Genomic DNA, 27,640 nt, shown 5'->3' with positions numbered 1-27,640 from the left:
CAGAAAACCAGTGCTATTAGAGAGAAGTCCACGCAAAGGATGCCAATCCTAAATCCATGGCAGTTCTACTGTGTTGCCTAAAATGGTTAAGACTTGTATCTTCCATCGAAAAGTATATCAATGCAGCATGGCTGGACGGTTGCAGAAGAAACCGTGGAATGCATATTTATGGACTACAACACCAGTTCTCATGAATTAAGCAGCGGTATCTATTGCTTCAAGGAAAATACACAAAGCATGTCTAGAGGGGAAACAGCTTTTACCGCGCAGCTGGAACCACGCAGTGCCTTTACAATGCGGGCAATACAACAAACGCGTCATTACCATACGTTCCTTTACCACGAAAGTTGTTACAACAACTTGCTTTAGGGAATGCTTCAGGGAATGTGTTGCTGGACTAGTGTTGGCTTTTAAGTCCAACACCTTCCCAACTGTTGCGCAGACTGGAGTTTGAATAGTAAATTATACTATTCCAAAGTCCAGCGCTTCCCTAGGGCAAGTTGTTGTAACGTCTTGCGTGATAAAGGAACATTTAGTAACGATGCGTTTGTTGTCTTGCCCGTGTTGTAAAGGCATGCGTGCTAAGCGGATGGGTTGCTCCGCCATACAACCATCCAGAGGCCTCTATGCCACTATTAAGCATCTGCCCAAAGGAGCTTTCTGTATTCTCAGGTAAACGTAGAGAGGTCGTGTTTGCCATTTCGCCACAAGACATGGGAGAAACATTTATACCTGTATTGCTAACGATAAGTCCTGGACCATAGACCCAAAGACATTTATGCCTTTTCACATATATATTTTTTTTATGGTGGGGTAGTGGGGGATGGGGAAGACAGTGAAATGCGTTTGGCTGGGACTTGGCAAAAGATTCCTGAACCAGCAGTCTCTCTACAATGCGGCGTGTTCTCAAGAAAGGAGGCACCACAAGGGTGGGAAATGTTCTTGAGCCGCTTACTAGTTCTTCAGGCACGGCCTGCTGCCAAACCAACAAAATGTTTTGCATAAGGCTTTATCAAAGTGTTTCAATGGCTCTGGCCACTTGGCTGCAAATCTCTGATCACATCTGTTCCATTGCAGCAGTAATGAGCGGGATCGCCGGGCCCTTGGACGCACGATCAGTTACCGAGGCAAAAGGGGAGGAAAGTATTCAGTTCAGCTGGTACCTTGCAAAGTAGGCAGTCTCAAAATGGAGTCTGGGGAAAACAATGTTCACCCTCTGTGGAAGAGAACTATTTTATGGATTGGAAAACACAACCTTAATCCTGATTCTGAAAAAGTGTTCCGTTGAGCATGAGAGAGACGAAGGAGACATGAGTGACTGCGCTGTGCTGTTCACGCGTGCCAGAACCCTAGAGCACCAGAGTGTACGGACAAGAGAGGCGCACGTATCCCTCCTCCTCCTCCACTCTTCTACCTGTAAAGGGGCTACAGGTAGCCCATCCTTCTTTCTGTTGATATGAAGGAGAGGGGCTTAAGGCTCTGGTAGCACAGTGTATAACCAGTATAACAGTCTAACCGCACATGTGGCGGGACAGCCCTGGCTCCTGGAGCTAGGAAGTGCCAGGGAGCCACAGAGGTGAAGTGCTTGTTGGACTAACTGACTGTCAAGACACCCTTCTCATAAACCCCACCCCCTCAAAAAAAACTTTTCTTGGTTTCAAGCAAGATCAAAAGATGCATCGTAATAATATACACGCAGATTTATTGCTTCTGATACATTTTTCAAATGCTGTGAATTTTCTTGCCAAACTTTGGAGACTATAAAAGCACATGAAGTGCACCTCACTCAACAGCAGAAACATTATAGCACTGGGCGAAGTTGATCAAGCTTTGCTGGGTTCGTTTTCCTTTTCATTTTAAACTTTGCAAACTCAGCGAAAAACTACTAAAAGTTAAGATTTTGTGAATGATGGCAGAAGTTTCCTGCAAAAGGTTTTTGTGTCAGCATTCCACAAAAAAAGGGCAGGGAAGTTCTCCGTCACAGTTTTTCTTCAGATAACAAATCACCTAAATTAAAGTTGTGTGAAGTCCATAAACCTGTTAAGGTGAGAACTCAAAACAATTCACCGGAGGAACTTACACAAAAATTTCTTGGGTATGTTTTTTTTTAAACAACATTAGAAATATAAACTCGGGCAGACTGCAATCAGGCTCCATGTAAGGTATTTCTTTTCGGTGGCCGTACTTACAAGTGTGGCAAATGTAGGTGTATTAGAGCGATTAAATTCAACTACTCGTCATTGGCTTTATTACGCAACCATATCAGGCAGCTCTTAAAATAATAAACTAATAATGTCATAAAAAAGAAAACAGTTTGTAAAATGTATCACAATGTCAATTGTCATTTTATTTTCGAGTTATGATGGACAATGAAATTACATTATGGAATAGCTCACACAAATACATAGTATAAAATACACGTTTAAAAATTTCTCTTTAATTATATATTTTTACAAGAATTAAGAAATAAGTTTACTACATTATAAGGTTTATTAATAGTGCAAATAAAATATCCTTGCTATACATACAATGGTGACATGCAGCAGTGGCCACTATACTGATGGACGTCCTATGATATGAACAGAGCTACGATGCAGTGACGAAAACAAATAAAGGAATATTGCAAAAGTGTGGCTGATGCTGCATGTACCTAATGTATCCTCAATTAAAACTAAACCATTCAGTCTTGATGACGAAGGCTGTCAATTGTGCACGGTAAATCCCTTTACTTATTAAATCCATTATTCCCCAGAAAACCCTCCCACCCCTCCCCTGTCCCTCATTCACAGCAACATTCTGTAAAATCTCAGTTGCTAAAAGTAAATATTAAATTATCAAATTGCACAGAAAAATACAATCATAATGTAAAGTGGTAATACTGCTTGCTGTAGCAACCGGCAAAGTAGTAATTAAACTACTTCAAGTAGATGAAAATGTTTTCTTCACTGTTTGCTTTCACCATCTTTTCAACAAAAGCAGTATTTTAGCGTAGGCAGCGTTCATCAGTCCACCCTGTTGTCATGGGCAGCCAGGATCAAGGCTTGTGTTCAAGTGACATTCGTTTGATGTGATGGAGAAGGCTGTCTCTCTCCATCTGGGACTCAGCAAGAGCTAGTTTCGTCTTGGCCAGTTCTTGCTTCAGACATTCATTCTCGTCCACGAGCTAAAATTATAGAAACATAATACATTTTTTTTTGTTTTAGAAAGCGAAATTAAAGAGGAAATTCGAGTATCCCACATACTTCCTTTATTACGACTATAGTACCTGTCTAATAATTATGTGGCTTATGGACAATCAAAAAATTGAAAAAGCTGGATTGAGCAGGCAGGGATTGTTATTTCTTAAGAATGATTAACCCTACAAATAGTGCTTAAAAACGTCTGCACTGGAGTTAGATATACATATTCATTTGGTATGTGTCGGTCTATACATAATAAAAATGCATATATTACATACAGTGTGTAGCACATTCCTCTATCTCCCTATATCTATTCATGATTTATTTTCACTTCACTCCTTCGTTTATTGGGTTTGCTCCTCCTCATTCTTGTGTCTATAATATCGTGCATGTGAAAAACAATTACCATAATAACATTTAGTGTGACCTGCTGACAGAACCACATCTCCATGCTCCAGGGGCGTGGCCAGCGTTCCCATGTGGCAAGGAAAGGCTACTGCCTTAGACCACAACCTCTAGGTGGCTCCACATTACAAGGATAGGGAAATATCACTCTCTGCTGTGGAGGAGACTCCACAGGCAATTTTTTCGTGGATCAGGATGGTCCAAGTTAATTGAACCATTACTGTTTTTAAGACACAAAAATAGAAAATACATCTGCAGTACTTGCCACCCTGTAGAAAGTGTGAAGTATCAGATTCTCTCTTTTCTAAATGTGAAGTACCTCTTTCAGCCTGAAGTTATCAGCTGAAGGAACTGAATGCAGCTCTGAAATACAAAATGGACACCCTAGATGGATCTTCCCAACCACACCTTCCACACTGCCAAATAGACCAGCTTCTCATGAACCCTCAATCGTTCGTGACCCAGGAATTCTAGCTGTACCTGTGCCCAGTAGGAAAGAACAGCAACCAGGGCAAAGCGGTCATTTGCATACCGAGTCATTTGCACTTCAGGTTATTCATTCATACTTTACCTTCACTTTAGTTGTTTAAGTTGAGCTAACATGGGCAACTCTTCATCTTTCGCCTCAACTGAATAAAGACGGCAGCGATTTTTGTCAACGGTCTAGAGTTGCAGCTAGATATTCATCGAAGAGGATGCCTATTTGAAGCTGCTTGCAGCGCGTCCGCGCTGTGAGTACACTATAGGTATGTCAAAGGCAAGCCTGTTTGCACCCTTGTGCGCCTTGATGACATACTGAGTAAACACTTTAAATGTGCTTTATTAAATGCATGTTCTTTATTAAAACAAGCCACTAAACTGTATAATACTATTGGCACTGAAAATCTAGATCTATTTTTCACAACCAAAGCATGAACTGTGGAGAAGTTGTGCCATGTTTGCCACAGGATTGTGGGGTTCACTATTATGCATCCTCCTAAATACTCCATTGGAGGTGTTCTTTGATATCAACCTCTTAGGTACTGCACAAGTTCCAGTGATTTTTTAATCCCCTTGTTAAGCCGTAGTTTGGGGAGACTTCAGTGTGTGATCAGAGCTACCTAACACTTAGCCAGCAGCGGCCCTCGTCAATGTGCTATCTGCGCTAAACCTAACACAATCCATTGACGGGTTTACACTTCAGAGTGGACATTACTTCGATACAATTTTTGCTCCTGATAAGTAAATAGTTTGCAAGAGTATTGTTCCACTAGTTTAGACTGATCATTTCTTCATTAATTTCTAACTACTTTTTGTCTTATCTGAGAATTTGGTGGCAATGGCTAAAAATGCTCCAGCTTTAAAGTCTTGCTCATGTGCTCGATTACTATACAAGAAGTTCTCTATGGAACAGCTCAGCAACACATAATTATGGTAATTTTTAAAAGGGGATTACTTGCATGCTGGAAGTGGTTCTTCCCCTTTCCTCTTCCTGTTACCATCGTACTCGTTCTTCTGCCTTCTCCCAACAGCCCTCCCCAGGTATGATGCCTCCTTGAAGGAGGCTAAGCATGCTGGCAAAAACCTAGAGCCTCGTTTGAGGGAAGATTGTACCTCTAAGACTAAGGTGGAGCTAAATTTAGCTTTGAATAAATATTAAAAGCAGATATGATCAACCAAAGCCACTTTTTGCCAGTAAAATTCTTGCAGCACAGAATACTTTGAACTTTCCACTGTTCCCTTCTGTGGGCTCGTTTCTGTTTCTCCCAGACAGTGGAACATAAGGAGCTATGCAATATCTTATCTAATTTTGTTATGGACTAAATCCACAAAATCTCTGAGTATTGGACTTCCATCTGGTAGCTCTACTAGTGAAGACTTAGAATAAAATACAAGGGTTCATCGTCTCAGTAATTTTCAGACACATTATTTTTGGAAAATTTTAGAGAGATTTCGAATTCCAACTCACCGTGGTCCCCTTTGAATCATCTTTCGTCAGGGGGAAAGAAAATGGCTTCTTCTTGCTAGGCTTTATCTTAATTAAGATTGTTTCATGGAATAACATTATATCTCTGTATTCTGGATGCGGCTAAGTCGTGATCTTATCTCAGTCGTAGGATGGAAACTGACAGTGTCTATTCTGGATGACTGCCGAATGCTGGCAGACAAAGGCCACTCTGTTGCTTTGATATGGTTAGATTGGTCTAATGCATTTGACACAATTTATCATGAAGGTTTGCTCTGTAGACTTGCTGAGGTTGGTATGCAGGGATCAGTATCACAGTGGTTCAAGTTTTATCTTAGTTCTAGGTATGAAGCTGTTCATAAGCCCACTTTTTGTTCTGAGTTTATGGCCTTGTTGCTGGAGTCCCCCAGGGTTCTACACTCCGTTTAATGCATTTTAACATACAGTTGGGTCCTCTAGCATAGCGGATTTGCTTGTATGGTTTTAATTTTATGAATTATGCAAATGACAATATCTGAAAAAATCTGACCTGGGTGCTTATTTCAAGATTGCATGGGAGCAGTTGTCTCTTCGTTACCAGATAATTATCTGCAATGCAATGCAGACAATCTACAGGTCGTGTTTTTTCCTGGCCATGGTTAGCCTCATGCCCTTCCATCCAATTGTTTTATTAGTACTGTTGGCAGTCTGAAACTGGGCTTTCAATTACATAACAAACTGTCTCTGCCTGGTTAGGTTAACCATCTATGCGGCACTTGTTTTTCATTGATGCAGCTCCTACATAAAATCTTGTCTATTTTTGCCTCCACATGTTTGCCAACTAATAAATCGGGCACTAGTTCTTTGCCACATGGACTACTGCAATTTTCTTTTTTTGGGGGCCTCAGTGGGGCTACTGAAGCACCTCCAGTGCATTAACAATGCTGTTGGGCGGTTGGCTTTACAAAGTACTGGATGAACGAGTTACTTACCTTCGGTAACGACTTTTCTGGTGGATACATTAGCTACCTGTGGATTCCTCACCTAATGAATACTCCCATGGGGCCAGCATTCGACGGAAATCTTCTTACTAGTCTCTGCACGTCGACGAGGACGTCACTCTAGCCCACGCGACGCCGTCTGACGTCATACAGGCAATAAGAGGTCCTCGACGACGTGCGGACATCAGTACCAATCATTTTTTACATGCATGAGAACAACCAGGCAATGCAATGAAAGAGCAAGGCAACATCCCATTACATTGTAAAAATACACAACATTGCATGAATAACTGTAAATCTTTTATATATATATATATAACTCTCTCTTTTTTAAAATATATATCTACACATCAAGTATATACACAAAGATATATACATATATACATATAATATATACAACATCTATTGCACCCTCAAAGACCAAGAGGAGCGTACTCAAGGATTACTTGGTAAGACCAGAAAGGCAACGGGGAGGCGGGTGGGACCGTGAGGAATCCACAGGTAGCTAATGTATCCACCAGAAAAGTCGTTACCGAAGGTAAGTAACTCGTTCTTCTGATGGATACAACTACCTGTGGATTCCTCCCCTAATGAATAGAGTCCCAAAGCAGTACCACGCCCGGCGGTGGGTGCCTAAATGGTCAAACCAAGAAATCCTGCAGCACTGACCGTGCAAAATGGCCGTCCCTTCTAACCTCAGAATCCAAACAGTAATGTTTTGCAAAAGTGTGAAGGGACGACCAAGTTGCGGCCTTGCAGATGTCGACCACAGGAACACCTCTGGCCAAGGCCGAAGTGGCCGACTTAGCTCTGGTGGAATGAGCTCTAATGCCCTCAGGAGGATCCTTCTTTGCCAAAGAGTAACAGATTTTAATGCAAAGAACAACCCACCTGGATAGCGTTCTCTTGTGGACTGCCTTTCCTCTCCTCTTGCCCATGTATCCAATAAACAGCTGATCCTCCAGCCTGAAATCCTTTGTTCTATCAATAAAGAAGCTCAACGCCTTCTTTGGGTCCAGACGGTGCAGTCTTTCTTCCTCTTTGGAAGGATGAGGCGGAGGATAGAACGTGGACAAAGTAATTGCCTGAGCCAAATGGAAGGGTGAAACAACCTTCGGGAGGAAAGCAGCCTTGGTCCTCAACACCACCTTATCCCCATAAAAAGTTGTATAAGGGGGCTTTACTGATAAGGCCTGCAACTCACTCACTCTCCTTGCTAATGTTATAGCTATCAGGAAGACTGTTTTTAAAACCAAATACCTTAAGGGGCAAGAATGCATAGGTTCAAAAGGGGACCCCATAAGGAAAGTCAGGACCAAGAACAAATCCCATTGCGGCATAACGAAAGGCTTTGGAGGATATTTATTTAGAAGACCTTTCAAGAATCTGATAACAATAGGGGATTTAAATAAAGATGGTTGGTCTGGAAGACATATGAAGGCTGACAAGGCCGATAAATAACCCTTAATGGTAGCCACTGCACAACCTTTCTGCGCTAGAGACAGAGCAAAAGACAAAACGTCCGATAGATGAGCATGCAAAGGATCAATCTGCCTCTCTCCACACCACGCAACAAATTTAGACCATCTATTAGCGTAGATAGATTTAGTGGAGTGTCGCCTGGCCGCTAATATAACATCCACTACCTCAGGCGGGAGAGAGAAGGAACTCAGGTTGCCCCGTTCAATCTCCAGGCATGTAGGTGCAGACTCTGGAGGTTGGGGTGTAGAACCTGCCCCTGCGACTGCGAGAGGAGGTCTGCCCTGAAAGGGAGACGGAGCGGAGGGCACATTGAGAGTTGGAGAAGGTCGGAGTACCATACCCTCCTTGGCCAATCCGGAGCTATTAGGATGACTAGAGCCCGGTCCAGGCGAATCTTCCTCAATACTCGAGGAATCAAGGGTATGGGAGGAAACGCGTAAAGCAACTGGCCGCACCAGGTTATTTGAAACGCGTCCCCCAACGCTCCCTGCATCGGATACTGGAGGCTGCAGAATAACGGACAATGCGCGTTCTCTCGAGTGGCAAACAGATCTACCCGAGGAAACCCCCACCTCTGGAAGATTAAACGGACTTGATCTGGATGGAGACGCCACTCGTGGTCTGCCGAGAATTGGCGACTGAGACTGTCCGCACGCACGTTTAAGACTCCGGCCAGATGGTTTGCTATCAAGCAAATCTGATGGTCCTTTGCCCAGGACCATAGTCGAAGAGCTTCTCTGCAGAGAAGGTACGACCCCACTCCTCCCTGCTTGTTTATGTACCACATCATGGTAGTATTGTCCGTTAGGACCTGTACCGACTGACCACGAAGGGAAGGGAGGAAGGCCTTGAGAGCCAGACGTACAGCCCGTAACTCTAACAGATTGATGTGAAACATCTGTTCCTCTGGAGACCAAAGACCTTTGATCTCCAGATCCCCCAGATGAGCTCCCCACCCTAGAGTGGAAGCATCCGTTATGACTGTGGCCACTGGTGGCGACTGCTGGAACGGCTTTCCTTGTGAAAGATTGTTGCTTGCAATCCACCACTTCAAATCCACAGCAGCATCTCTGGAGATCTTGACAGTACCCTCTAGATCCCCTTTGTGTTGAGACCACTGCCTTCGGAGGCACCACTGAAGAGCCCTCATGTGCCAGCGAGCATGCGTGACCAACAGAATGCAGGAGGCAAACAGACCGAGCAGACGAAGGACCTTGAGGACTGGAACTACCGCTCCATTTCGAAACATTGGAACCAAATCCTGAATATCTTGAATCCGCTGAGGCGGAGGAAAGGCCCGACCCAATGTTGTATCCAGTACTGCCCCTATGAACAGGAGGCGCTGAGAGGGCTCTAGGTGAGATTTGGGCTCGTTCACCGAAAAACCCAGGTCGAACAACAACTGGGTTGTTGACTGCAGATGATGCGACACAAGCTCCGGGGACTTGGCTTTGATCAACCAGTCGTCCAAATAAGGGAATACTACTATCCCCTTCCTTCTGAGTTCTGCCGCAACCACCGACATCACCTTCGTGAAGACTCGAGGTGCTGAAGTAAGACCAAACGGAAGGACCGCAAACTGATAGTGCTGCGATCCCACCACAAACCGGAGATACTTCCTGTGTGACTTGAGTATCGGGATATGAAAGTAAGCATCCTGCAACTCGACAGACACCATCCAGTCTTCCTTGTTCAACGCCAAAAGCACCTGTGCTAGGGTCAGCATCTTGAACTTTTCCTGCTTGAGGAACCAATTCAAGATCCTCAGGTCCAGGATTGGTCTCAAACGACCATCCTTCTTGGGAATCAGGAAATACCTTGAGTAACATCCTCGACCCCTTTCCTGCTCTGGGACCAACTCCACCGCGCCCTTTGAAAGGAGGGCTTGTACCTCCTGTTCTAGCAACAGGAGGTGTTCTTCTGAACAATAAGAAGGGCGGGGCGGGATGAGGGGCGGGAACTCCCGAAAGGGAAGGGTGTAGCCTTTTCCCACAATACTGAGAACCCAAGTGTCCGTTGTAACAGCCTTCCATTTGGTGAGAAAATGCTGTAATCTTCCCCCTACAGGAGAGGAGTGAGTGGGAAATGGTAGAAGCCTAAGGCTGCTTCCCCTGCTGCACCCCGCCAGAGGATGAGGAAGAGGCAGAGTGCTGCTGAGAGGCTCCTCTGGTGCGGACCCTACCTCTCCCCCTAAAAGATCTATAGGGATGGGAAGAGGCAGGTTGCTGATATCTTCCCCGAAAGGAAGAGGAGGAAGAGCCACGCCCAAATCCACGAAACCTCCTGAAAAATCTGGAAGAGGCCGTGGAAGAAGGAGCTTGGAGCCCTAACGACTTAGCCGTGGCCCTGCTCTCCTTAAAACGTTCCAAGGCCGAATCAGCCTTGGCTCCAAACAGTTTGTCCCCATCAAACGGGAGATCCAACAATGTGGACTGTACATCTGCAGAAAAGCCCGAGTTACGGAGCCAGGCCTGCCTCCTTGCCACCACAGTTGTGCCCATTGCTCTGGCTACCGAGTCGGTCGTATCCAGTCCCGTCTGGATAATCTGGGTCGCAGCAGCCTGGGCATTTGAAACAACATCCAAAAGACCCTGGGGAAGCTCTGTAAATGATGAGGAAATGTCATCCATCAGAGCATGAATATACCTCCCCAGGATACAGGTTGCGTTGGTGGCCTTCAACGCCAGACTGCAGGACGAAAAAATCTTCTTGGACTGCGCCTCTAGTTTCTTTGAATCTCTGTCCCCAGGCACCGTCGGGAAAGAACCAGGCGCTGACTTAGATGAACAGGAGGCCTGCACCACCAAGCTCTCCGGCGTAGGGTGCCTAGACAGAAAACCAGGGTCAGTCGGAGCCGCCCGATACCTCCTGGCCACGGCTCTGTGAACTGCTGGGGAAGATGCCGGCCTCTTCCACACCTCTAACACCAGATCCAGCAGAGCGTCATTAAATGGCAAAAGAGGTTCCGCCGCAGCTGAGGCCGGATGTAGCACCTCTGTTAGAAGGTTTTGTTTAGCCTCCACCACCGGCAAAGGCAGGTCCAAAAAACTAGCTGCCTTCCGTACCACTGCATGAAAGGAAGCAGCCTCCTCAGTGTATTCTCCCGGGGACGAAAGATCCCACTCAGGGGAAGTGTCCAGCCCACTGGCCGACTCCAGACCACGCAGCCCATCACCCGAGTCCTCTAGCTCTCCTTCCTCCAGGGCTCGTTGGTACTCCTGCTCCTCTAATACACGGAGAGCACGTCTCCTCGAATGAAGCCGTTGTTCAATACGCGGAGTCGACAATGCCTCCGCCGAAGTCGAAGATCGGCGCCGATCTTCAGAAGCCACCGACGCCGCGTCCGGCGACACAGGTAACTTCGGCGCCGACGAAAGAGCAGTTGAAGCAGATGGACCCACCGGAGTCACAGGCCGAAATCCCGACGTCGACGGGATGGAAATCCCCGGGGCCAATCCTTCTGAAGCCACCGGAGCGGCCACCGGCGCCGACACTGGCGCCGAGCCCACGTTCCCAAAAGGGAGAAAGGGCATAAAGGGTGCCGGCCGAAGAGGCGCAGGATCACCCAATGAAAAGGCCAAAGGCCCAGCCGGAGCACCCCCTGGAGCCTTCTGTTGGAAGATGGCATACATCGCATTCAAGAATGCGGAACTATCGGCTCCAGGGGTGGGAAAAGCCGGATACTGTGATGCCTGTCTCGGAGGCGACCCCGACGCTGGCCTCGACGTCTGCAACGCCGGAGAAAACTCCTGAGGCTCCAATACCTCAATCACCGACGCCTGTCCAGGTGAAGTTGGAGACGCCGGAGAGGGCAACGGCGTCGAAGGATGCAGCGTAACCGTGGGACTGATCTCCCATGTCCTTTGGCGCCGATCCGAAGACCTGGAACGAGTCTCCTTCGAATGACGCCGAGATTCTCTACGGCGCCGGGAGTCTCGATGACGCCGATGTCTTGGAGAAGAAGACTTCTTGTGATGCTTCTCCTTCGATTTCGCCATAAACAGCTTCGCCTCACGTTCCTTGAGGGCCTTTGGATTCATGTGCTGGCATGAATCACAAGTCGAGACGTCGTGGTCGGAGCTCAAACACCAAAGGCAATCGGAATGAGGATCCGTCACCGACATCTTGCCTCCACACTCACGACAAGGCTTGAATCCAGACTTTCTCTGCGACATTATTACCACAGCGAAAGACTACGCAGCAAAAATACACTGTAACCACAAAAGTAACAGTTGCTCCCTCGAAGATAACCGTTTCGAATGCACGGAAAAAAGGGAACTGACGTCCGCACGTCGTCGAGGACCTCTTATTGCCTGTATGACGTCAGACGGCGTCGCGTGGGCTAGAGTGACGTCCTCGTCGACGTGCAGAGACTAGTAAGAAGATTTCCGTCGAATGCTGGCGCGATGGGAGTATTCATTAGGTGAGGAATCCACAGGTAGTTGTATCCATCAGAAATAATCTACCACGCAGTACTAAATGTTTCTTATCGGCTTTTGTTTTCCAAACAAGTCCGTTTAAAATCTCTCGTTTTTTGTGAAGTTAAGTTTCACATTTTTGTGCCTATTAGAAATTTGCATTAATTTGATGCCGTTTTGATCACCATCCCCAAGTACCATTGTATAAGACTGGGTTGCAGGACTTTTTCAGTGAAAGATGATCAACTTTGGAATTCCTTGCCACGCTCCCTGTGAAAGTTACAACAGCTTTAACCTTTTTATAAAGCCTTAAAGACCTGCCTTTGTACCCAATAATTACGTGTTTTTACAGTTTACTTGCCCTTACCTGACTGCCAGGATATCTTAGCAGTAACGTTCCTTAAGAAAATGAACGCACACCTGTCATGAGTTGTGACAAAATACAATACAGGGCAAGATGCTAATTTAAATGAGGTTATTCTCTGAACCCTGGCCAGTGGCAAACCAAGCCATCTTGTGAGCACAATCTTGATGTCTGATAGCATTCTGGCAAAGGCGATCATGTAAAAACACTTCTGAGTACATCCACAATCATTTGTGTAGTTTAGGAAATATAGGAGACAATAATTGGCTTAGAACAATAATAAAGTCTTCCCTTTTAGTATGTTACCTGACCTGGTAACTTAAAAGAAAATATCATCTACAAAGGAGGACATTTTGCGGTGGACCTCATAATGCTCCATTCTCATAAATATCTTCTTTGAATCGCAAGCGAGGGAGGAGGGATGAAGGTTTCAGTAGCCTGAATTAAAGACAAAAAAGAAAGGGAGCAGCTGGACGTGTGCCTGCTCCTGTATGACTATTACAGATGGCTCGGTTTAATAACACAGGTGCCTGAAGAAGTAGCATAGAGAAAAATAGTGCCTTAAATAGAAGATGGCTACATAGAAGTCTGACTATACCTATCTGTGGAAGGGGATCTTCAGCAAAAGAGTGTCAGTAGGCCCATTACCAAACCTACGGAGGATGGACGGAGCCCAGAGTCTAGATGACCTTTGGTTGAGACAGAAGACGAAGGTTAAAAGCACCGGTGAGCACTGTAGGGATCTGTAGTACCTGGCAGAATCCTTAGTTCATTATGTATTTGAAAAGGAAAGCAACATATGAGGAAATGAGTTGCTGTTTCCCAGAAAGGTAAATGCTTGCAGCACTCTGGATGGCAGGAAGCACCTCTAGCACATAAAACACGATACTCAATACCAATCTTCATCCTCAACCTTAGAAGATGGGCCAGAGCGTCTTGATCACCAAGTGCTGATCCAATTCTAGGTATTAGGACTACTTACTATCATTACTTCCGCTGGGGGCCCAGAAGGGATCCCTGCACAGACGAGCGCTTTCCTTTGTTATCTGCGCAGATATCTAGGAGCAGCGGGTGCTTGAGGGTCCATGAACGCCATGAATTGTCACAATATGTCCTTTGAAAAGTATCATGATATCTACACTTCCTTAAACTATCAGTATGCATTCAGGCATTTGCCGTTCTAAACAGCACTCACAAGTTTCCTGTTGTAAAACACTGCTACCAGTAATACACCCGATGTTAACTGTCAGACTGTCATTTATGTCTTGGATTTATGGAACCGAGTAAATCCTTGGAGTGTAATAAGCGCAAAGGTAACTGAATAAAAAAGGTATTGTGATCCTACAACAGATTTGCAGTGCCTTTAAGACAGATGCAGTTACAAGACGTAGTCAGACTATGAAATAAGTCAGCGATGTTGCTAGATTTGTGATAACAGGCGTTTCATGGTTGGTTAAAGAAACACATAACCTAATTCCTATGTGCTCTCTACTGGTGACTAAAAAAATATTACTAGTTTGGCAAAGGAAAATGTGACCCAGTATAGAGGTTTTGCTAATCGGTTATTCTTTTTTTAATTACAGTATGAATTATGCCAAATACTGGGCTCCAAACCACCTAAAATGCAGACGCTTTGGGGCGTTTCCTGTTTTCACTCTTTTCTACCCTATCTTTAATTTTCTGGTTATCTAGCAACACTTTATTTTACATATATTACGGCACAGTGGCTGCTTCCTCAGTACTGTCTAGGTACCCACGTGTAGCGCCTCATCTGCCTGGTACACACCTCTGCTTGGCTAATGGACCTCAGAGGTCTGCCAATAATACCACCAGCTCAAGAAACTCTGATCCTTGCAGCGGAGGTTGTGCCGGGCGTTTACCCAGTGGAAGGGAGCACGGATTCTGTTTTTCTCTGATGCGTACACAGTGGCGTCGTCATGCAGATTCAACCACCGCTGATGCACAACATGTACATAAATGATAGAAGCAAACTACCCAGTTATATGGTGAAAATCACCAAATTAAATATTTATTTTCTTTCAGCAGTCCATCATGGGTGTGATGGTTCTTTTAATATTGTTCTTTAGAGCATTTTGCTTATGACGAGTTTGTTTTTAATAACAGATTTTTTTGTACTGGGGGCAGCCAAAACATGTTTTGCCAGTCGCAGGCCAGGAGCTTTTTTTTTTAAAGGTGAAAATATGTTACAGTGATAATCATTAGAGTAGTAAGGCAACCAGACCTTACATATGTTATAGCAAAAATGCATCCACTGATGAGAAATACTTTACGATTGGTGATTCTTAAGTCAATGAGTTACATTGGTGTGGCACAGCAACCCTGATGCTCACAAAGTAGGGACAGTGAAGTTGTGTGTGTCTGGTTTACTCTGTGTGAAAAACAGAGTCTTGTAACATAAAAGACCATTAATACAAAAAATAATCACTATCATTAAGAATTGTTAATACTCTTGTAACACTCTTACACAATTAAAATAACACTGACAATTGAGACTGAGCTTGTTTGTTTCAGCAGATGATTTCAAACGCATCTAATGGATGTTATACAAGGCAAGGTTGAAATCACAGAGAGAAAAAAAAGTTAATGGGGCAAGAAGTATGAGAATTTAATAATATTGGTGAAGGTCGGTTTTTAAAGTAGCGTATAAAAGCAACACTTTTAATAAGATAGGGCAGCAACAATAACATCTCTGTGAAAAATAAATTATATCAAAGTGAGCCTTGCGAAATTGTCAGTGCCTGGGGGTGGGGCGGTGATGGGTTCAGCAATCCATAATAAGCCATGTGGCTTACTGTGTGGTCGGTAGAAGACCTGGCTCAAGTCGAGGGCTACAAACAGTCTGTGGGTGCTCTGTGTAGATTGGCATCTATTACTCACAGTCGCATTAATCTGCACCTCTGTTCTTAGGCCTCCAGAATTTTTTTTTTGAGACAACAGCTACATGCACGGCACACCAGCAAGTCCCATACAGCGCAGTCCCTGCAGAGACAGCGGCTTGATTAGTTAGGAGCCTCTGTGCGATAGGGGGATAACTCAATGTTGCTGAAGCTGTGCGGGCAAGAGTATTTGTCAAAGTGATTGAGGGGATCTTAGGGACCAGAGTTTAGTTATTAGTGTATCAGGAACATTGTTGATCTACTTTTCTCCCCTTTAATGTCAAATGTAGGGGAGATGACCTAGCAAGAACCCAATGGAGGCTGGCAGTAGTGATAGCATGGACCAGCCACAAACATTCTGTAGGGCTGTTTCAGCAAAGCACACCCTGCCCTGCAACAGATGTGTAGGGAGAATGCTTAAAGAAAGCATCTGGAGTGACCAAGGTAGGCACACTGCACACCATGACAAACTGCACATTACACTATAAAATGTGAATCCAACTAGCTTAAAGAGCATGCATATTTTCTCGGGATAGAGCTGCTTAAATGAATATCTTTTGTCAAAACACACCTCAGCATGTCTGCTGGTAGTGAATTACCAGCTGTCAGGTGGTATGTTTAGTCCTCAGCAGCAATATTAAGGTGCAATACAATTAGGTTAGTCAAGTCAGGCAATAGAAGGTCATTACACAGCAAATCAAAAGATGAAAAAAATATAAAATCTGAAGGCAACCAAGAAAACAGTTAACTACAACAAAGTTCCAAGAGTGTGTCTGGGTGTCTCTGTGTGGGTGTCTCCCTCTCTCCCTTGCAGGAACAGCCCTCTAGGGGATCGGGTCCCCGTTTCCCAGCCCAAGTGTCACACGTCAGTCACCTACTGTTTTAAAACAATATGATGTTTCACACTGGAGATTGGAGTCATTTTTTAATGCTAGTCTAGAGCTTCTAACATAGATCTATACATTCCGATGTAGACTGGTCAATGAAACAAATCCATCTACCTGTTCTTTGCTAACATCGGTTGGTTTCCAGGCTGAAGATCTAATGATTCGAGTACTGTCAGACAAAACAGGTTTTTCTGATTCTGTCTGAATGGCTATAGAGAAACATTCCTTCCGCTTTGTGAATTTGGTATCGTCAATATATTGAAGTGGAGCTTGAATTTTTGTGGGCTGAAGTGCGGTTTCGCTGTTCATGGATGGCACCCCTAGAGTAAATAGAAAAATATAAAACTCATGAATTCATTACATCAGTTTATTACAAACAGTAATTTATAGAGCAATAGTTAATCATAATGTAGCTGCAATCTTTTCTCTCTGTACGTTCAATGAAATTGATGCACACAATTTAAGACTTCATTTGAAGCACTTATGCCAATGTCAAGGTGTAACTACCAAAGCACGTGGTGACTGCTGAAACCTGAAACAGAACAATGGTTATTCATTCTTTACACTTTACAATAGTTCCCAGACATACCTTTTCACATCCAATACCATCGTGTTGAAATTTACCCAATTATGAAAAGACTTTTGTAAAACTACATAACAATTGTTGCTGTTAATTTTTTTAATCGTCCTCGAGCTGACTGAAAGCTATTATGAACACCAATTAATATTTACGAAGAATTAAAATTTAGGAAGGAAGCTAGCAAAACCTCAATCATCATTTCAAATTAACAAAGCTGATAAAACCCTGCCAAATAAAAAAACACAGACGTTGGCAAAGACAGTAGGTCTGGCTTGCGTTCTGACTAAACCATTACTGCTCAGTTAAAAAAAAAAATGCTTTCTGCATACAATGCATCTATGAGAGAAAGAGTTTAACTTGTGATGATTGAGTGTACTTCTAAGATATTTGTTATACAGTTCCCCGATGCATTGCAATGTAAGCACACCATATGAGGCTGAATTATACACCAAACAGCCAATAGCATGTGGTCAGAGAAGTACTCCGCTGGGTGGAGCCAAGGGCCACTCTATGTACATTTTGATGAACTAGTAACAGCATGTCAAGCAGACAGCGGCACTGTCATCCCTGATTAATCAGTCCTACACATATACAAATTCATATTTAAACAAGCATTGGCAAAGCCAATAGGTTTAGTCTATGCAAACTCTATTGGCTTTGGTCAATGTGTTTTTTTGACATGTTGCACAGCAGCATGACAGCAGGTATGGGGTTAGGTACAAAACAGTGGGAGGAAGACGGGGTATCAAATGGACTGTGGGAGAAGGGTGGAGGTACGGAAAATGACAGACTGCGGGAGGAGGGCTGTGGGGATGGGGAACACTAGAGACTGGGGGAGGAGGGTTGGGACGGGAAACACGATAGGCAGTGGGAAGATGAATACAACAGTGGGAGAATGAACACAACAGACAGCAGGAGGAAGCACACAACAGACAGAGGGAGGAGGCGGGGGGAATGGAGAACACAAGGGACAGAGGGAGGAGGAGGAGGGCAAGGTGTGTGGAACACACAGACAGCAGTACGAGAGTTGGAGTGAGGAACACAACAGACAGCGGGATGAGGGGTTGGGAGGTTGGGACACACGTGAGCTGTGGTTTGGTGGGAGAGCAACTATAGACAGCAGGAGGAGGGCGGGTGGGGAGACAATAGGGTGCATGGCAAAAAAAAAAAATAAGAACCTGGAGCAGCATGCGGCCAGTGGAAGGACACTGGCCACAAACAGGAAGGGACAGAAGGCCTGGGAAGAATGCAGGAGGGGGCGATCAGCAAGCATGAAACAGGAGGCGTGATCAGTAAGAACTAAGGGAACTAGAATGACGTGGAAGCCAACCAATGGTAAGTACTGGTATGTCTCTAAATCTGCTTTAAAGCTTTTTGCATTCTTTAACAATAGGGTTCACTGACAGCACATGCACGCTGTAGGTGAAACCTAAAAAGTGCTATGGGTGCATCATAGTCCTTATTTATGTCAGATTTCGGGGAGCGGGGGGAAGAAGCAAAACAGACAATCGGAGGGTACATGTGGAAGGGATGAAGCAAAACAGATATCAGGGGAAAAAGAAGCAACACAACAGGTGGGGAGCGGGAGGGGAAGAATCAACAAGAGAAGAATAAATAGTATCTGAAGCACAGCGAGGAGTGGATGGACAGTGGAACAACATTCATAAAATTAAATCAATAAGTGCTTTGGTCGCTGCTCCAAACTTTTGAAAAGAAGTGTCATGTGCAAACACTGGCCAATTAGGAGGCAGCAAATAAGAGTGACAACAAAGCCAACAAATGGTAAGTAATGGTTTAAGAATCTGAGCCTCTAACAATGAACAATACAACTAGCAGCAACAGCGCATGCCCTGCAGCAGGCGAAACCTAAAAAGGAAAAAAAATGCACCACCCGCAAGTCAACCAGGAACTCACAGTAATTAATTTCCAGACTATGTGGTAAGCAAACATCTAAGAGAGTCATGGGGAGGGGGAAGGGGTTAGAGACCTTTCTCGATCACACAGGTTGCCTTTGAGATTCAAATACAAGAAATAATTATGCACCTTACGGACACGCATCCACAAATTAAAATGTGTAATAAAACTTTTCAAAAGCAGGAGCTGCAAGAAACAGACCAGGCCTCCAGCAGTTTGACGCAGGGCCAAGAACCTCTGTTTGATTAGCCGGACGGCACCTTGTGACTTTCAGTTTGAAAGGAGGAGAAGAACGTGCAGGAAGTCTGCAGAGGGTGAAAAAATGTATTTGAACAACGGAGGTCAGCAGTATCAACTCAGTAATCACACATCTGTCACAGCAGGAAAGCCTGAGCTCTGCAGTACAGCTGGTGCTCCTGGTGGGACGAGGCCGGCCCAGAGACAGACAGACAGACACACACACGAGCTTCCTACGGTCTTTAACCTGCGGCCAGTGGAAGTTTACACATGTACAGGGCTAACTCCCCAAGTTACACATTTTCATGGACGCTGCACGCAGCGCAGTGATGAAGATCAGTGAACAAAAACTACAGTGTTCCCCAAAACGTGCTCAACCTCAACCATCACAGATTACTTGGAGATGGAAGAGATCCATGACCCGTGCCTATAAAAGAAGTGTGCCAGAATTATACATTCTCACAAACAATACTCTGTTCGCTCACACCAACTCTAAACCCTCAGCCCGCAAATCACATTATGTGCTCCGAGCTTCAGAGGCCTTTTCATGGGGTACCACAGCAGTCAGAAATCACTGCCCATTCGTTGGAACCATAATGTTGTTAGCAACTGTGTTTTTTCACATAATATTAGTTTTCCAAATAAGTAAAAGGCACTCCTTGGAAATATGTTGAAGCTGTTTATTAAGTCAGCAAACAAGGACCCCTGACCGCAGCCTTCATCAACTGTCCTCTGTCTCCCACTCCTGGAATCCCCCCTCCGGTTACATTCTACATTCCATAGCTTGTCAGGAGCAGTACAATGAAAATAAAAGTACATAGAATAGATTGTCATTTGACATATCACAAGATATAACACATCCCCTTTCCTAAACATTAAAACAAACTAAATATAACAACGGAAAAAAAAATGAAAATAAAAAAAACGTAACATCTATGCTTAACAAAACAAAATATATACAGGACCATATAATGCATGGTAAGGATGCTCGCTCTAACCAATCAATGAAACATACTTAAGTACACTCATAATCGCAAAATCTCTTTGGCTTTATCTTAACGCGATTAGATGTTCTATTTTCAGTGACCTCGGTTGCAGTTTTTTTCTTTGTCCCAAACCATTGTCTCATTTCAATCTCGCTGCACAAAGTAACCTTCCTCATATTCCACCACTTTCCATCTGACAATCTCACCAAGTTTCCTTTGGTTTCGAGCACCCCTTTAGGATCTGACCATTTGGAAAATCCCTTTTTAAACATACCCCCTTCACACACTCGGACATACATTCCCTTTTCACACCTCCTTCTCCCTTTTATCAACTTTTCATTATGTCTTTGCACATAGTGGTCTTGGTACTTCCTAACCTTTTCTTTCATTGTTTTTTCCTTCAACCCCTGTCGATTTGTCCTTTCCATCCAAGCAGGCACGGCCACTGTGCACGGCACTCTACCTTTCATCAACTTGAATTGCGTTTCCCCAGTTACAGAATGTGGTGTAATTCTGTAATCCCATAACATATCCTTCACTTGTTTTTTCCAACACAGGTTTGCAGACATAGCTAGTTGTATACAATCTCCTAACACCCTGTTGAAACGCTCCACCAAACCATTCCCCCTGGGATGATAGACAGGTGTCTTGTGATGCTTAATACCCCACTTGCTAAGAAATTACTCAAATTCCTCAGAAACAAATTGAGGACCATTGTCAGACAAAATAATGCCTGGACATCCTTCCCTTCTAAAAACCTCCTCACAAAATGTAATCACATTGGATGACTTTATATCCCTCATGAACGCCACTTCTGGCCACTTAGAATGGTAATCCATCATTACTATTGCAAACCTGTCATTAGTACCTAAACACTCAAAAGGACCACAAATGTCTATGACTACTTTTTCCCACGCTCGATCAGGAAATGGAATGAAATTCAAAGGTGTGTCCTGTGATGTGTGCGACTTGTCACTACATGCACATGGAATACAGTTCCTGACAAAACGTTCAATCTGTATATCCATGCCTGGCCACCAAAAGTCAGTCCGGGCTTTTCGCTTCATGGCTGACATTCCTCCATGCCCCACATGTAGTAACTCCATTAGCCTGTGACGTACATTTTTGGGTACCACTAACCTTTCACACCTCCTCACAATACCATCAGAGACAGACAATTCATCCCACACATTTTTGAAAACACACAAATCTTCCGACATCTTCCAACCCTGCTTAGATAACAACGCCCTTGTAAGCAAACTCAATTCGGTATCGTGTGATACGGCCTGTTCCCATTCCTCCTCACTGACGGCACCATTGCTCACTTCAGCTATTTCTGCCACCATCCATTCCTCGTCCTCAGGATACTCTTCCCCAACCAATGGTAGTCTCGACAAACAGTTTGGCGTTCACATTCTTTGTCCCTGGCATGTACTTTATGGTAAACACAAACTCTTGAAGTCGATATATCCACTTAGCTATGCGTGGAGTAGCTCTGCTAGCTCCCCTCGTGGAAAACAAATCAATTAAAGGCTTGTGATCTGTGCGCAATTCAAACTCCATACCCCACACAAATGTTCTAAAGTGTTGTATACCCCACCAACAAGCCAATGCTTCCTTTTCTATGGTAGAGTATGTGCTTTCAGCACCTTTGAGTGTACGAAAAAGCAAATGCCACTGCTCTTTCCCAACCATCACACTTCTGCATTAACACTGCTCCTAGACCGTAATTGCTGGCATCTGTTATGATTATTGTCTTATCAGCAGGATCAAAAGGTTTTAACACTACCGCTTTTACAATAGAGCCCTTAATATCCTCAAACGCCCGTTGGCATTCCTGTGTCCAATTAAATATCATTCCTTTTTTCATAAGTGCTCGCAACACATGGACCTTTTCAGAAAAATTATCCACAAACTTCGAATAATATTCTGCAAGCCCCAAAAAAGAACGCAGTTGTTCTTTATCTTGAGGAACTGGTGCTTCTTCAATCGCTTCCACCAAATTGCACTTGGGTTTAATCCCTTCACTTGTCAGTGTGTGTCCTAAGTATTCAACCTCTTTCACCCCAAACTTGCATTTATCCAAACCAATAGTAAGACCAACCTGTTCTAATCTTTTCAAAACCATCGATAGCACTACATCATGCAGTTTTTCATTTTTTTCCCACACTAATATGTCGTCTTGGAAAACAAGCACATTTGTCATGCCCTGCAATATCCTCTGCATGACCCTTTGGAACACTGCCAAAGCTGATGCTAAGCCAAAAGGCATGCGAGTAAATCTATAAGCCCCTTCTGGAGTTACAAAAGATGTAAGATGCCTGGAATCCGAATGCAGTTGTATTTGATGATAAGCATTTGATAAATCTAACGTAGTGAAATATCCAGCATTTTTCACGGACATCAACATTTCATTAATGCAAGGAAGAGGATGCCGGTCAACCCATATACACTCATTAAGATCACGCAAGTCCACACACATGCGAATCTTGCCATTGGGTTTCCTCGCTATAACTATAGGGCTCAGCCACTCGGAGGCTTCAATAGGCTCAATCACACCAGCATCACATAAACGCTTCAACTCCTCCTTCAATTTTTCTCGTAATGCTAATGGAACATTCCGTACTTTATGTACCTTTGGGGTCACACCCTTTTTTAAAACAATTTTGTGTTCAAATCCCTTCAAGCAACCCAAACTTTGAGCAAATAAATTTGGAAATAAAGAGCACCATTTACTTTTCTTGTTGAGCTCTGTCAGCAACACCTGGTCAGGATGATTGGGGTTCAATATCATTCCTAACGCTCGTTGCTCCCTCCAACCCAGCAACGTTCTCCCTTTTTCAACCACATAAATTTTGCCTTTTGCTTTCCTTCCCAAAAATTCTAGATCTGCTGTGAAATATCCCTTTATAGGCAATTTAGTCCCACAATACCCTTCAGGCTCAACATCAGTAGGACACAACTCATACTTGCCTATGCTCTCCCAAACGGACTCATCCACCAATGTAAAAGGCGAACATGAATCTGCCCATGCTTGTACTTCTTTGGCATTCATTTTCACAGTACATTTTGGAGGATTATATTGTTCACCTAATTGATTTACCTTGTATTGTGATTCTACACCACATACTACCATCACTTCGATTTCATTATCATTATCCGTAACCATCCGATGTTCAATTTGAGCATCACCTTCATTCACCAGGTTTACTCCCTTTTTCACATACATGCTTGTACCCATCTTACACACTCTGGCAAAGTGTCCCATCTTCTTACACTTAAAACACTTTGCATTGCCAGCAGGACAATTACTTGCTTCTGCAGTGTGTCTTGCACTTCCACACCTATAACATGTCTTTCTTCTATCTCCGTCCTGTGATCTCATCAAGCCATTTCCGAACTCTCTCTTACTACTAGTGCGTGCAGGTCTTTTAACCACATTCACAGCCGCAATTTCACTTTGCTCTATTTTTTCCTTGAATGCATTGCTGCTCAATTCTTTTACATATCGGGAAGTGTCTTCCATACGTCTGGCTATCTCTATGGTTTTTTCTAAAGTGGGATCCTTCAAATCTAACAATTTCTCTTGAATTTTAACATTATTGGTTCTATTAATTAATTGATCCCTTATTATTTCATCATGTATATCTTTAAACTTGCATGAAATGGACAATCTTCTCAGGACTGCAACATACTGCTCAATAGTTTCACCCTGCAGTTGAGCTCGCGAATTTTTTTTATGTCTTTCAACCACTACACTTATTTCTTTTCCAAAATTATCTTCCAAAGCTTTTAAAGCATCTGCATACTCATCCTCCTCTATCCCATCTGCGTCCGAGCTAGCATTTTCATCTCTATACTCATTAACATTTATAGGTAACGTTCTCAAAACTCTTCTTCCTTCCACACCCAGACAATACTTCAAAATGGCCAATTTCCTTTTTGCAACAAACGTGTCCCCCTCAATGGCCTCTAAATATGCTTCAAACATGTCCTTCCAATCTTCCCGTGCTATACTTGGGCATCCTGGTTCTTGCACAAACATTGGCGGTGCAGATATAGACTGTCCTGCCATTTTTACACCAATGTATTTTTAGGTCTACACCAGTTAGACATGCATGGGGTGTAAATATTCTTTGCTAAATAACCTTTTACAATTATAATTCAATGTACAAGGCTAATTCCTACTACTAAACAGATTAATACAAAATAAATATGTGTGGTGAGTTTGAAATTTCGCCACCAGGTGGAGCTGTTGTTCAATTATTGTCCAAGAATTTCGACCATATCAAAAACCGAATGAAACACTTCCTTGTTGTTCCCAAATTGGAAACAGATGTCGTTTTAGACTTTTCCCGTGACTTCCTTTGTCATGACGTTGTGACGTGTGGCTGCGCCGCCGTACAAAAGAGACTCGATTGTGCCTCCGAGTGTCAAAACGAAACCGTAAGTTCAATGTTAATGTATCTGTGCTAAAAATAGAAATTCCTTCAGTCACAGAATGTTCAGGGCATTTCCAAGGTCTCTCCCAAGCTTGTAGTTTCAATCACTCGCACGCATCTCTCCAACTGTTTTTCAGTTATGCTTCACGTGCTCACAGCGCGAGCTCCCTACGAAGTTCTGACTGTTCAATAACCATAAACTTGGTTATAATATGTTTTTTTTTACTGGAAATCACAGCAGTCATGCAGGGCAACAACGATCACTTTCCTTTGTAATTTACAGTTTTACTTGAATTTGCTGCAGCACATTTCAAACTTCCACACTACTCGGAATGCGTAAACAACCACGGCACGGTCGCTCTCCAATTTGACCCTTCGCACACATCAGCAATAAACTGGGTTCCATCAGTCATTAGCCCAATCTTCTTTTTCTTTTCTTTCTTGTGAAATACTTGCCACAAATGCTGCAAGCACACTGTTCACTTCACCAACGTCTTCAGAAATGAGTCAGGGGTCCAATATCTTCATACAGGTTTCGCCAGTTCCAACCATAGAGTGCTTAATCTCCGCATCCCACCCTCGTCGCCACTTTTCCAAATAAGTAAAAGGCACTCCTTGGAAATATGTTGAAGCTGTTTATTAAGTCACCAAACAAGGACCCCTGACCGCAGCCTTCATCAACTGTCCTCTGTCTCCCACTCCTGGAATCCCCCCTCCGGTTACATTCTACATTCCATAGCTTGTCAGGAGCAGTACAATGAAAATAAAAGTACATAGAATAGATTGTCATTTGACATATCACAAGATATAACAATTAGCATTACAGCAACTTGGACATTTCTGATTTAGTTGCAGTCATCCTGCGACCTGCGTCGTGCCGTTTATCTCATCAATCGCCGAGCATTTCTCAAGAAAAGCCAAGTTATCGAACAGGTTTAAGCTGGCTTCGTTTTCACTGGCATATTTAACGCTAAGATTCACATTTACCTGCTAGTAGCTCTTTGCTAATATGGTTTAGCCAAGAGATTTACTGTTCCTGTTGGTTTTTAATGTGCTGTAGGCAGTGCACAGTGTCTGTTGCCAGTTCTGGCATACTTAACTTTTGCACTGGGTAATTATTTTTTAGTTAAGGTGGACTTCACTGTGCCCACTAGAAGGTGACGCTTACTATGCGTCACTCTGCTCACTAGAAGGTGAGGTTTACTGTGCGATATTGTAATGATTTAAACTTAAAGTGACAATGCACCATAAAAAATTATTAAATATCTCAGCTGATTACACACAGTCCTCCTTTTATACCACACCGCAGAAGCAGAGACTGCCTGACATCCAGCTGAGATTATGGTAGAAATAAAAACAGCGCACAGCGTGAGCAGTTCACAGACACTTCAAGTTCGAGATGTACTAATCTGTGGTGTTTTGTATACAGCAGTTGTACATTTCATCATATCGTTCTATGTCAAAGCTGTTCACATAGGACTAAGACAAAACAACAAACGTCAAGACAGCTGTGCTTTGAATCTCTAACCTTGGAATGAAAAAAGCATAGCGAATATTTATACATAATGAAGTTTTAGGAAAAACATCCGGGAAGTGTGAACGAGTTGACTGCCAGGTGGGGGTGCTTATTCAGAGAAGACTGTGACTGGGCTCACAGCACTGACAAAGAATAGTACCACCTACTCTGTGTGGCACGTTTCCTCAGCTACCAGTGGATCCAATAATTCGCACTTCCTGCAGCCCACATAGAAAATGAGAACCTAAACTAGTTTACATTTAAATCTTGCTGAAAACAGAGTGCTTTTAAGTTTTCATGAACTGCTCCGAGCAGCAATTTCAGATGTGCCCATGCTCACAGGCACATCTCTAACTCACTCATTCACTACAATTCCTTTTGGCTGAATAACACAATTTGCAGGAGCAACTTGATGCATGTTACGACTACCCCGTGCTTCCTAGCTTGGCAAATAGTTAAGCCACCGCTTCGGCAGCGCTGCCATGCCATATATCAAAATTAAACTTGTGGTCTGGAAGGAACAATGTGGGAAGAGCACCGGGGTGAAGAGGACAGGGCCTGCACATCCACGTGCATAGAGTGTGCAATAGCAAATAATAAAAAATAAAAAATAAAGTACCTTTAGGGTGTGTAGGCAGTGAAAAGACAGTGGCCACTAACCAGTGGCCAGTGCCTGGAAGCTGTACTCTGTCAAAGAACCACGGCAGGCAAGGATGGCAAAGCAAGACGAAGTGAAAGCGGACAACTTCCGGAGGATGTGCTGGCCAGTGAGAAGCACGTAAATCAGAGCAACGTTGGAATAAACCAATGGTAAATTCAGGTAAGTAAGGGGCGGGTTCTAAGCTCCTTTTATTTATAAAATTCTAAGCAAGCACAGCGCAAGCCCTGTGTACGAGAAACCTATAAAAAAACTAGTAGGAAGCAGGTGAGCCACAGAAAAGTAATGTACTAAACTTTCAAAATGTAACAACACATCAAAAACAAAAGTATCTTACAATGACTGACTGCTGTCAAATGCAAGAACCTGCTGATGACTGACCCTAAAACTCTACTCAACATGGAATTTATAGTGGATCACCTATGGAAACACAATAATACATCCAGAGACTACTGCATGAGTGAGAGCAAAATGCTTTTTTGCGTAAGTGGCATGGAAGACCAAAAATGTAGACAGTGAAGATTAAAACATTAGGTTGTGTTGGTTTTGAAGACAAAATGGCCACTGAACGATTTTTAACAACCTAGGATTATTAAAAGATAAAACAAGTTTTGCCCTGAACAATGTTTGCATGGCAATGTGGATTTTTACTTCTTAAATATCGGTGCAAAAAGTACCAAGCCATTAAAACATTGTATTGTAAAATATGTTAATAGGCAGTTTGCAGGGCACAATTCTACATATAACTTC

General features: G+C 43.6%; 1 protein-coding gene across 1 annotated transcript in view; it reads right to left on the bottom strand.

Annotated features, from left to right (window-relative positions):
- Nucleotides 1-2,319: 2,319 nt before the first annotated feature.
- Nucleotides 2,320-27,640, bottom strand: part of BLTP3B (bridge-like lipid transfer protein family member 3B) — a 220,442-nt gene continuing 195,121 nt past the window's right edge. Inside the window, exons 20-21 of the mRNA XM_069229568.1 lie at nucleotides 16,672-16,877; nucleotides 2,320-3,163 (exon numbers count right to left, since the gene is read on the bottom strand). Of these exons, the coding sequence (XP_069085669.1) occupies nucleotides 3,035-3,163; nucleotides 16,672-16,877 (335 nt within the window). The 3' untranslated portion in view covers nucleotides 2,320-3,034. The remainder of the gene's footprint in view (nucleotides 3,164-16,671; nucleotides 16,878-27,640) is intronic.

Source organism: Pleurodeles waltl, chromosome 4_1 (assembly GCF_031143425.1).
Source record: "Pleurodeles waltl isolate 20211129_DDA chromosome 4_1, aPleWal1.hap1.20221129, whole genome shotgun sequence".
NCBI lineage: Eukaryota > Metazoa > Chordata > Amphibia > Caudata > Salamandridae > Pleurodeles > Pleurodeles waltl.
The sequence above is the reverse complement of the archived record's forward strand: the minus strand, read 5'-3'. Positions and strand labels throughout refer to the sequence as shown.